The sequence below is a fragment of the Agrilus planipennis genome, unplaced genomic scaffold (assembly GCF_000699045.2).
Source record: "Agrilus planipennis isolate EAB-ADULT unplaced genomic scaffold, Apla_2.0 scaffold9, whole genome shotgun sequence".
In the NCBI taxonomy this organism is placed as follows: domain Eukaryota; kingdom Metazoa; phylum Arthropoda; class Insecta; order Coleoptera; family Buprestidae; genus Agrilus; species Agrilus planipennis.
Window position 1 is genome coordinate 530,183 of NW_020442467.1, and position 13,304 is coordinate 543,486.

Sequence of the window (13,304 nt, forward strand, 5' to 3'; positions counted from 1 at the left end):
CGGGGACTTTTCAATTGACCTGTTATTTCTTCCTGCAAGCACGGTAGGGTGAAAAGTATAATCATGCAGCAACAATATTATTTCGTCAAAAATTCCCAACTTCTACTTCTTATACCTATGAGTATCACTGTGTCTAAATTTACTTTGTATAATGGCTTCATTTAATTTCGATCAATTTGTACTATATTACCAACTGGAGGATTGCTAGGTTTCGTTAAATTATAAAAAATGCTGAAAATATTTAATAACTTTTATTTTTACTTTTATCGGTAAAACTACACTAGCATCAAAATAGACTAAGCTCATAAGAGGCATATATAATATTGCAGAGCAGACATAAATATGTCCATGATAACAGCTACTTCATACGTGTTGCCTTTTCCTAGAGCACCCTTATGATCCTAAGCATATCTGTTCAAAAAACAGTTGACAGCACTATAAAAATTTAATATTTTGCAGAGTCAATTACATAAATGGAGTCGTAAACTGCACATTCGACTAATTAATTTATTAAAATTAAATACCAATGTATATACCACATAATAACTGGACTATTGTAAGCTACTATTAGTTCAATTGTCTACCAACAGGATTACGATTCAATCCGTCAGCTCCCGTCAACGATGTTAACGATTTAACATCCACGTTATACCTATGGCCCTAGGAGTCAGAGATGACGCCACAAGCTTGGCATGTTAATAAATAAACATGTAATAATTATCGGTGCTTTTTATCCTCCAACCAGCCACGGTTCAGGCCATAAAATGCTGTAGATCAAAAGTAAAAGAAACTTTCAGAACACCGATATCAGCTGTCAAAAAAAATGAGTGCTTCATATAGATTTTTAAGTCGTTTACATTTATGCTTTCATCTGCCATCTCATGTATGCTCGACAGGAATGCAGTTTACGACACCACCCTTCAAATATTGCAATGCTGTCAACATAACCTAAATAAAGAGAGCGCATAGAAGACATAGAGGTCATACAATAGAGCAGACAATTGTCATGCCTATCAAGTAAAAGAAAAGTCATGATCACGACCATCGACGTTTACTAATGGACATGCCTTAGAGGTTAGAATTGTGGTAAAACAAAAGGCAGAGATAGAACGAAGTTTCGGACAATATCCATCTCTCTCACGGTAATGCGTAAGCGTATCATGAAAGAGATAGTACTAGTCCGAAACCATACGCCATCTCCCTCACATTTCCGACCAAGAAATTATTACAACAACATACGGCTAAGGCGCGTCCATTAATATATGTCTATGACCACGTCAACACTTACCTCGTTGGTGTTGCCTTTTCCTCCGACAATTCCGCGAATGTTTATGGAGACAAATTCAGAGATGATGTCGTAGGGTGCACATTCGCCCTTTGCTCGAAAGAAAAACAAATAATGTTGTGGTAATAATTTATTTCATTATACTTCATACATATTGCAAGTGTTATACAAATCAGTTAGGTTCAGTTTCATTTTCCAGTTTAATCAAGAAAGTGGAAGGGGTTAGTTGCAGCACCACACCAAACTTTTAGTTTTGTTTAGACTTTACACTCACAGTTTGTTGGCACTCTCAAAGTTTTTTGCGTTCAAATAAGTAGGTATGTAGTAATGTAGCTTTAAAATACTTCATACATGCCTTATGTTACAATTTGAGCAAACGCCTAAAGTACATCGTTAGCAACGTTGAATGCTTTCGACTTGGGTGGCTCTACCTTGTGGACATGTCATACAATATCACAAGTCGACTTTGCCTCCAAATGGAAAGCATTCTAACACGTGTTTTCTAATTTAAACATCTAAAACAACCAAACGTACAAACGCAATAGAAAAATAAGAAAATGGTAGGAAACAAGTGTCATTCTACAATAATAAAGGAATAAAAAATATTAAGTATACGTGATATACTGGTTATATAAAATTAAAAATAGATTTTTGGTATTGTTTTGTTTGTGTTTGTAATGCAGGTAAATAGTGTTTATTACAATAAATCGTCGGACTCTTTTTCCTCTAGTTTGTTCTTGTTCTTCTTCATTAAAGCGTATTGTGAAGCAGCTTTGTAGTTTATGGGACCATACGACCGATAATCCACATCGGCATACTCCAAATCGCTGAAATCTGACTTGTACGGCTACAAAAACAAAACATTGTATTAGAAAATGTAAAATATTGGTATTATTTGTGCGATTTTATGCACCAAAGAAGCAATTTTTTTACTATATGGGCAGATTTCGGTACAAATATTTCGTTTTATGATATTAACTGTACGTCTTGGATATGACAATTTTGTTCAACATTATTGTAAACTACATTTTGACTTTTAAAATTTGCTTTTTACTAGAGCTGTAGGTTTATTAGAGAGAAATATCCATTTGAGCAAAACCGAGCAGCGAGACGCAACATGGAGCTATGCCTACAATACATGTAGGATAATCAGTAAAACAAGGTCACTGTGAAAAAGTGTCCTGACAGTTGAAAACTAAGAAAAGTTTCCGAGTCATCCTAAGTAGGAGCATATTCTTTGGAGCTTTATGAATAACAATTTTCCTGTCGGGAGAAACACAAAGTTTCCTGTCAATAAACGCAGTTAAAATAAAATTACTTCATTTCGTTCTATCGAGCGATTATTTAGGTTACTAGCGAAATGTCTGTCTGGCATACGAACCGGAACGAATTCAATTCCCGGCCGCAATGCCTTTTTTGTTTATGAGATTATGTTTATTTATTTTAGATTATGATTTTTGCTTTGATACGAAATTTAATGTAACAATTTGTTTATTACCTTATTGATCAAAGTGAGTAAGATTCTCGAGCAATTAGCATTATATGTAAGTAAGCTGATGTTGGTTAATCGACTAGTCTTCGACATATGTACTAGGGTCAATTGAAAAGTCCCCGGCCTGACACAATGATGGCGGCACCAGAACTAAATCCATATGATTTTCAGTTAGTCCTAACCTTCAAAAGACGCGTCTATAAATTTGACGGCTGTCGGATCATTAGTTTGTGAATTATAGCATTTTTAGTGAAGCAACTTTTGTTATTGTGAAAAAAATGGATAAAAAGGAATTTCGCGTGTTGATAAAATATTGCTTTTTGAAGGGAAAAAATACAGTTGAAGCAAAAACTTGGCTTGATAACGAATTTCCGGACACTGCCCCAGGAAAATCAACCATCAAGGATTGGTATGCTAAGTTTAGACGTGTGGTGAAATGAGCACCGAAGACGGTGAACGCAGTGGACGCCCAAAAGAGGCTGTTACGGACGAAAACATTAAAAAAATCCACAAAATGATTTTGAATGACCGTACATTGAAATTGAATGAAATAGCAGACACTCTACAGATATCAACGGAACGTATACATCACATCATTCACGAATATTTGGGTATGAGAAAGCTCTGTGCAAAGTGGGTGCCGCGCGAGCTCACTTTTGACCAAAACCAACGACGAGTTGATGATTCAGAGCAGTGTTTGAAGATGATCATGCGTAATAAACCCGAGTTTTTGCGTCGATATGGGGCAATGGATGAAATATGGCTCCATCATTTTACTCCGAAGTCCAATCGACAGTCATCGGAGTGGACTGCACACGATGAACCCGCTCCAAAGCGTGCAAAAATGCAACAGTCGGCTGGCAAGGTTATGGCGTCTGTATTTTGGGATGCGCGTGGAATAATTTTCATTGACTACCTTGAAAAGGGAAGGACCATCAACAGCGACTATTACATAGCGTTATTGGACCGTTTGAAGGACGAAATCGCCGAGAAACGACCGCATTTGCAGAAAAAGAAAGTCCTGCTTCACCAAGACAATGCACCGTCTCACAAGTCAGTGAAAACGATGGCAAAAATTCATGAATTGGGCTTCGAATTGCTTCCGCATCCACCGTATTCTCCAGATCGGGTCCCCAGCGACTACTTCCTGTTCTCAGATCTCAAAAGAATGCTCGTTGGGAAAAAATTTTCGTCGAATGAAGAGGTGATCGCCGAAACTGAGGCCTATTTTGAAGCAAAGGACAAATCGTACTACAAAAATGGTATCGAAAAGTTGGAGGATCGCTATAATCAGTGTATCACCCTTGAAGGGAATTATGTTGAATAAAAAAAACGAATTTTGCAAAAAAATGTGTTTTACTATTTTAGGCCGGGGACTTTTCAATTGACCTGTTATTAAAAAGTAACGGTGACAAAATGAGCATCCTTGTCTAATTAATTTCCTTCCTAAAATTTCTTATCTGCATTATTGACCTTGTTCTAGAACTGTCTGTTAATTTTCAATATTATATACAGAATGTTACTCAAATATACTACCGGATAGAAAATTAGAACTTGAAGGAGGCTTCTGACAATCCTTTATCCACCGATAAAGTTTACCATGTTTCTATAAACAGCAATTTGCTTTTATCATTGCAAATTTGTATGTACCTAGGTAAAAGCCTTACCGGAATAGCTGCTCAACTTTCCATGAATTCCTCGAATTTCCGTTGAAGTACAAATTTCAAAAGTTCAACAAAATTCAGAATCAGTCCTGTGACATCAGCCAGACTCTAAATATAAGTTAGAGGTTAAAACCCTCATAGACTCTCTATTAATAGCTGGGATGATTACGAAGTTTCTTTCTTTTCTGATCAATTTACAATTTATGCTATGACCTATTTCTCTTAATTATCCCACAGTGTATCCATGAGTGAGTGCATTTTAATTATCTGCTGAGTTTCTGTTTACTGTAAATGGTGCACCATTTTGTTCATTATATGGTCAGGTAACAATCATTAGTATTAAATTTAATAAAATATGTATCGCGTTCACTATGAAACATTTTTAAAAATTTATATAAAAAGGTTGAGTAACAAAGAACATAGGGATTGTTTCACTAAAAGTCATTGATGTGTTGTTATGTAAAGATTAAAGAGAAGCTATGTTATGTAGTTGCTAAAGTTAACCACTTATGTGGGAATGCCTATCAGCTAATGAGAAATAACAGTTTCAGCTACAAATGTGCTCCTTGATGATTTTAAACTTTATCACTTACGCTGTTAATAACAATTTCGACATCAGGACTTCTTAATTATACTGCTTTAAACAAATAACACAATTTTAATTTTAATCTGTAGGCACTGTAGAATGCATCTCGTCATAGTACCTACTAAAACGTAGGAGATCTAAAATGTGTACACAAAAAGTACCCTAGTTAACGAACCGTCGGTGATTCAGAACAGTTAACACATTATCTTATCGGTTTTCGACGAAACACACATACCTATTCGTAACCTTCATAAACAGCTGATACGTAAACAAGTCAAATGTATGGAATTATTAGTAATAATCTGCGCTTCCTACTATCATAATGTTTAATAATTATTCTTTGAAATAGTTTCAGACGTAGGTAGGTACATACAGCATATGCCTGCGGGGTCCAGCTCTGTGGATACGCTGCTCGATGTTGCTCAATAGAAATTAGCTCTCATCATTATACTCTAAGAACTGGGAATGAGATTTCGATGTCTTCTAAAATATTGGAAAATTGCACGGTACCTGACATGCCCACATAAAAGGACGGATTACGTTTTTTAGTAAGAAGACAATTCACTAGGAACAGGAGGTATATGCAGGGAATAATAATGCTCTACATTTTTTTTAATTACGTCATCGAGATAGTGCACAAACGTTTACGAAGGGTGGACACGTAAATTAGAACAAATGAGGTGGCGAATATAGGTGGAATACATAAAAACCATTCCAAGAAAACACAAAATGTTTTGATTGCTTCTTATCATTTGAGGAAAAGTTTCAGGCGACCGTTTTATGCTATGCAATGGTAAAACAAGTGAGCTTGAATGTAACCTTGATCTTCAGTTTCGAGGACATTCGAAGATAATGTTATTTTGTTCATTTAAAAGTCGGAAATACCGTTGATGCTGACTTGCTCTTAACTTTCCATATACCAAATGCTGTTCTTTTACAATAATTTTTGCCTTCTTCAATCCTATCCGTCACCCTTTTTGTTTCAACTCACGTGTCTACCCTTTGGGAGTTTTTGTGGACTATCTACCCCTTCCTTCTAGTGTACTGCCCGCCTACTTAGAAACGTTTCTCCCCCTCCATTATTGGAACATGTTACCGTAAAATTTGTCCATTTTCCGAATCAATCAGAATCCAACTATTCCAAACTTTCACAATATATACATTTGTCATCCAATGTATGAAAGGAAACATAACGATTTAAAATAGAGAATGTTCACTTAAAAATGTATCTAATCATTTTGATATAACAGCTAGTTATTTTTAGTAGCAAGCATTTAATTCGTTTCATTTTTAATAGGTTTAATTGAATTCCTTAAAACGAAGAACACATTTACGCGATAGTCATCTTGATCGCGTTAGTAATGACTGTGACGATCACGACTACGATTACACATACATGACAGCCTTCTTATCTCCGGTAGATTACTATCTTTATTATTTATTATTCATAGTAATTTACATCATTAAAACGAAAAATCGAGGCTAGAAGATGATTAAGGTCTATTTTTCCTTGCAGTAATATTGGACAAGGCAATGTTGCAAGGATTTAGGTCCTTGAAGTTTAAGTGAAAATAGTTAACAAATTGTCAAGATAGCTTGTGTATTAAATAATAATCATTTTGTATTGGTCTGAATACTCTTGGTAAAATCGCGGTCAGCGACTAAATTCAACTTGCAGCGTTTGATCGCTAAGGCGTTTTTATTGCGATCACAGACTGGGTGTTGGAGGCAGAGGCCAGTATTGTAGCGGCAATATCCAATTCAATTTCATTAGTTGTGAGTCTGATCGCTGTCGCTATCGCGAATGCGGTCGCGATCACATAAGTGTGTTCTTCGCTTTACAGTTTAATTTCAATTGTTATTTAGCTGTTCCTAAGGAAAATATTGATATTTAATTAATGCAGTAAACTTGCAGGTTTTTAATGTGACTATGTACTGTACACTACACGTTTTTCTATTTCCTGGCAATTTCATTAGAAAAAGCTTTTATTTATGTATTAATTTAGGAAAGCAGATGTCTAATTAGTGTATTTAATTATTATTTGTCGGTAAGGCAACATATACGTCGCCCATAACGTAATGTTGCAACCGACAAGGGAAACGAACTTTGACGTTCTATATTTAATAGCCAACAACTATGTGGTAAAGCAACTAAAATTAATAAAACTTCTGCATACGTTTTAGTAATTACAATTACACGTAACAACAAAAATAAAAATTTATGCTCAAAAAAATTGTTTCGTTACCTTTAAAATATATACGTGTCGCTCGCACTTGCGGTTGTCCCGTTGGGCTAAAACAAATTTGCAATTGAGACCGAATTTGAGCATTAATTTTAATAGTCAACCATCTATGTCGCCATTTTCTTTTAATCTTTAGTATTTTTATAAAAAGTATGGACTAAATATCATAAAATTACAGTATCAATCAAAAATAATTTAAAGGATTAACGCGAAGGCAGGGTTGTAAAGTTTTTATTGATGGTACCGGAAATGTATTTAATCCGTCATTGTATACAATTCCTAGGAAGTGTATGCAATTCCTAAAATCGCCCGGATATGTGTGAAATAAATTATATTAGACACATTTCCTAGCAAATCTATACACTTCATAAATAGCAAGCGGAAATGTATTACAGGTAAATACTAAATAGTCAATAATATGGCAAGCTGTTTGGAGATTTACCTATATCCATTGGTGACGTCATTGTTTGGTTAGGGAGATTTATGACAAACTGGAGTTTCCTTAATGCTCTTGTCCGTCGGAGGCGGGCTGATATGTTAGATGTTAGAATAATGTGACGAGGTTATCTTTGTTTCAGCAAACACGATGACCTTGAATTTTTAGTATGTGTGTTGTAGAGGTGATATTGCTGATCATTTTTATTATAAATATATATAATATACCAACCTCCGGAGAGCGAGGGCAATAAAGAAAACTCCAATCTGTCGTAAATCTATCTAATAACCATACAATAACGTCACTGATGCATATACATTTCCAAACCTTACCTAACCAGACAATAATGTCACCTATGCATATACATCAGGCGATCGCACTAGAACCTCGTAAACACAGATAACTCTGATTCTCAGTTTACTAATGTGTTTTATTCATTTTATTCACAGAAAGTATTAGTTTTATAAATTTCCTAGTACAATTTCGGAATTTGATACATTTCCTAGGATATGTGTGTATCAAAAAATCTTTTAAACAATATTTTATAGATTTCCTAAATAGCATCGGAATTGTATACATTTCCTAGGAATTGAATAAAATTCCTAGATTTCATGCATTTCCGGTAATACTGATTTTAAACTAACACCAGGTGTAACGATTTTTTTGAAATTTTTGAATTAAGGAAGGAACCTGTTAAAGTTGAAATATATATCAAAATAAGAAAACATGATTTACCGATAAAAACATATTAATTACAACAATATCACAGCTGACACCCTGAGAGTAATGACCACGAGATCGCAAAGCACTTTGAACCACTTAGTGATATACATATAATAAATTCATTCGGTGAGTAGTTCTCTGAAGAAGTCTCCTATGAAATTACGATATCTGGGGAAGATAAAAAAACTAGTAGGTATCTAGAGATACTTAGAGGTAGCAACGTTCAAATTTTATTTTAATGAAACGGAAATTAAAAAAAAAAATAATTCACTGGAGTTAATACACCAGAAGGTTTGTTTTATCATGTTATACATATAACGAAACGTTTAACTGTTGAGAGCCGTGCCCCGGCTGCAAAGGCTATATCATGAGTTCTTGCAATTTAATTTAAGTTCGTGGGATTTGAGGGGTTGGTAAATGAAAAGGTACTTATTTTATCGTTCACATGAAAACGGTTTAATTTTTGCAACAGAAAAATAATGAACCATAGAAAAATTACGGAGGACACTTGGAACATAATTACATACGGAAGCGTGGTTGTTTAATGAAATTCAAGCGTAATATGAATCGTACATTTGATTTTCATAATTTTTGAAAGTATATTCTGTATAAACCACCGCTATAAAATGAGTTAGCACGAATATTTCAGAGTTATTCTTGCATTTTCATTCCGATTCAGTTTGCGTTTCTGCATTTTCTTTGCTTAAGTGTCTGTACAATGCTGTGACATGAATTTCAATGTTTTAACTACTCCGGAAAAGAATCTGAAATCAAAATTGCATGAGCTTTAGGAAACGATATTTTCATCAACATAAACGCAAATTATATGAAAATATGGTAAAACTGAAGTCCTTTACGAGCCGTCTTCTATTTTCATATAATACTAAGGAACCATAAATAAAAAAAAATGCGAATATTAAAAGACAGTAGTAGTGAATAGTAAAACAAATATATATGGGTATGTAAAACAGGTAAAAGTAGATTTATAGAGTTAATATAAAAATTGGGAACGGAAAAACTAGATTAAGTCTATGACTTTCTATATTTACGAAGTCAGAGAGTTCATGATGAAAACGAAATCGATTTTCGATATGCATAGAAAGTCAAATAATTCAGAATAGAAAACCGAGATGTGGAATAGGTCGTCGACTATCGATATTTAGGAAGTAAGACAACTCAAGATGGAAAATGAAGAACTCGACGAAGTCCTCTCCCTATAGAGGAAGCTGGATGACTCGGGATGAAAAATAAAGAAATAGAAAATGTCATCGATATTCGATATCATTGAAGTCGGATAACAAAAAATTAAAAGTTGCCGATTTTAGATATCTGGGAAGTTAGATAATTTAGGATGGAATAGAAAACACTGGAAGAAGTCTACCATTTTCAATGATTAGGAAGCCATAACTCAGAATGGAAAACGAATATCTAAAAGTCGCCTATATTCGGTACTTGGAAATTCAGATAACTCAAGATGGAAAACGAAAAACTAGAATTCGCCGATTTTATGATATCTGGGAAGTTAGATAACTTGGGATGGAATAGAAAAACACTGGAAGAAGTCTACCATTTTGGATGCTTAGGAAGTCAAAACTCAGAATACAGAACAGAAAACTAAAAGTCACCCTTATTCGATAGCTGAGAAGTCAGATAGCTCAGGATAGGAAACTAAAACGTAAATGTCGCTGATTGTTAGAAAACATAGGATGGAAAAGAAAACGCTAACAGAAATCTACCAATTTGAAAACGGAAAGTTAAAAGTCGCCTATATCCGAATGTTAGGAACTGAGATAACTCAAGATGGAAAACTTGAACTCGCCGATATTTAATATCTGGTCAGTCAGATAACTCAAGATCATTATCATAAGGTCGTCAGTACTAAGACTGGTTGGACACGTACCTCCACCCTTTCCTATCCTGAGCTAATATTCGCATTTCCCTAAAACTATCACATCCTTAACTATTTGTGAATAGTAATATAATCTAGGTCTACCTCTACCCCTCCTAACTCCTGTTTCTGCCTCTAATATGTCTCTGACTAGACCTTCATGCCTAAGAAGGTGTCCTACCAACCTATCTCGCCTATTTTTTATTGACTTCCATAGAGTCCTCTGTTCTCCTATTCTTTCCAATACCTCTTCATTTCTAACCTTTTCTACCCACGATATCCTCATCATCCGCCTATAACACCACATTTCGAACTCTTCTAACCTTTTCTTTTCGGTCGCTCCCACTGTCCATGTTTCACCACCGTACAATGCCGTGCTCCAAACATATACCTTTAACAACCTTTTTCGAATTTCTAAATTAACCGTTCGCGAGCATAGAAGTGACTTCTTTTTATTAAAGGCAACACGACCCCCAAGATGGAAAGCAAAAAACCAGAACTCACCGTTTTTCGGTATTTGAGAAATAAGATAAATTGGGATGGAATAGAAAATAACTGGAAGAAGTCTACTATTTTCAATGTTTAGGAAGCCACAACTCAGAATTGAAAAAGAAAAGTAAAAGTTGCCCACATTCGATAGCTGGGAAGTCAGATAGCCAAGGATAGGACACGAAAACCTAAATGTCGCTAATTTTAAATAACATAGGATGGAAAAGAAAACGTTAAAAGAAATCTACCAATTTTGGTACTTGAGAATAGAAAACGAAAAGCTAAAAGTCACCTATATTCGAATGTTGGGAACTGAGATAACTCAAGATGGAAAACGAAAAATTAGAACTCGCCCATTTTCAATGCTTAGGAAGTCATAATTCAGGATGGAAAACAAAAAAACTAAAAGTTACCGATATTCATATGTAGAAAGGCAGATAACTGAGGATGTAAAAAAAAACATAAAGGAAGCTTCTCATTTTTGGTATATAGGATGTTCAGGCGACTATAACGCTTTGCATGAAACTCTCCCCGTTCTATTACACAATATTAGTAACAATTTAGTTTTAAATAAAAATTTGTCAAAGTGTTTTCTGTAATAATGTAACTTCTCAAACTGCCTCTGATTTGTGTATCTTTCCGGTTATAACATTGAAGCGTAACGTAAACTTTGACCTCTCCCACCCTCTCACTTTGTAACAGTGCCATAATGCCCTGATGGACTTCTCTCTTTAATTTGCGTTATGTAATTTATCAACATAGGAAGTGTACTTTTCACTTCTCACAAATGAAGCTACTGTAGAAATAGTGAAATGGAGAATTACATTAAACCTTCACTTATTATGTTGTTTAGGTACAAAAGGTATGGGATTACCGACTGACACAATTCATTTTCTTGAAAACATTTTCTTCAAGTTATGAAAAGCAATATATTATGTAATTGAATCGATTGCTACCTGTCGAAAGAGTTACTNATGAAATCTAACACATCAGTCCGCCTCCGGCGGGCAAGGGCATTCTAGAAAGTCCCATCTGTCATAAATCTCCCTAACCAAACAATCACGTCACTAATGAGTATAGGTACATCTCCAAACAGTCTGTCATATTATTGCCTGTTTAGTATTACCTGCAATACATTTCCTATTACTATTTAGGAAGTGTATATATTTCCTAGGAAATGTGTCTAATATAATTTATTTCACACATTTCCGGGCGATTTTAGAAATTATATACATTTCCTAGGAATGGTATACAATGACAGATTTCGTACATTTCCGGTACCATATCCATCACCGGCATTTTCGTTTTCTTCTTTGCACGTAGGTACTAGAAGAGAACAACTATATGTGATAAAGGTAACGGCAACCATTACCGGGCAACTTCTAGCAAAATCGGATTGCCTTGCGTGGGATAAGGGTCTTCTCTTAGCACTTATCGACCGTCTCACCTTNTTCGAGAATCATAATATCAGCACCTGTAAAATTAATATCTAGAATGAAACGCATTTTAAAGGGAAAGCCACTTGACGGCCAATATAAAGTAAATTGAATTCAAGGATACGCGGAGTTTACTTTGATCCTTTTAAAATTTAATTATAAACGTTCATATTGCGAAAGGTTCAAGATTATTTAAATTGCATTCAGAGTATATTTTTATTGGCTTAGAATTAATTAAAAAAATTAATTTGACGCCTCAAAATATTAATTAAAAGAAATGACTTCGTTTACGAATTTATATAGTAACGTACCTACCTACTATTCCCGGGAACTTTTAAAATTTATTAAATTGACGGGTAATCAATGAATAATGTTTGCCACATCTTCACTCCACTGAATGATTTATAGATAAAATGTGAGAAAATTCCCATGTGTGTAGTTACATTCGGGTCACTAATATAAAAATTATAGATAACATGGTTTGAAATTCGATGCAACGGAAGTGTCGTAACGGAAACAGAAGCGGAAACAGAAGCAGATGCGGAAGTATAATGATTTTAGGTGACTTTAATGCAGTGGTCGTGCGCCCCATTCAAAATGTAAAATTCTCAGTGTCCTGGCATGTCACTTCGGGAAAGTGAAAGCTACTAAACTGAATAGGTATTTTTTCCGAGTATGTATTTTCGTATTAGTATTAATTCACTGTGTAAGTAGTCATTATTCTCTTTTTATATTTTATTCAAAAGGTATTCTATTGAATTTTGTCCTTCAATTTTCTACCGTTTTACTATCAGATCAAACCATTTTAAAATTCGAGAAATATATATTTCGATCAAGCTATTGTTCTTCACAGTAATTAATTGAAATACAATAAATATAATAATATGCAAGTTTTATTAGTTCCCTAGTGATAACGGACTTTTTTTTATTTTTAAAAAGCGTTATTTTCTACCAAATATTGAGAATATTATCAGTCTCCTGGTCTCAGTCTCCTGGCAACTTTAAAAACGGGATTAAACTCAAATAATATAAATAAATTAAATAAATATCGATAGAATATTG

At 34.5% G+C, this 13,304-nt stretch overlaps 1 protein-coding gene across 2 annotated transcripts in view; it reads right to left on the reverse strand.

The window, feature by feature from the left end:
- Nucleotides 1-1,400: 1,400 nt before the first annotated feature.
- LOC108736912 (hemicentin-2) overlaps nucleotides 1,401-13,304 on the reverse strand; it is a 465,590-nt gene continuing 453,686 nt past the window's right edge. The window contains exons 23-24 of one of the 2 annotated variants that reach the window (XM_025981203.1): nucleotides 7,274-7,320; nucleotides 2,045-2,132 (exon numbers count right to left, since the gene is read on the reverse strand). In XM_025981203.1, coding sequence (XP_025836988.1) covers nucleotides 7,276-7,320 — 45 coding nt within the window. In that variant the 3' untranslated portion in view covers nucleotides 2,045-2,132; nucleotides 7,274-7,275. Of the gene's footprint in view, nucleotides 2,133-7,273; nucleotides 7,321-13,304 lie in introns of both variants that reach the window. The other variant, XM_025981202.1, reaches the window with a different exon arrangement.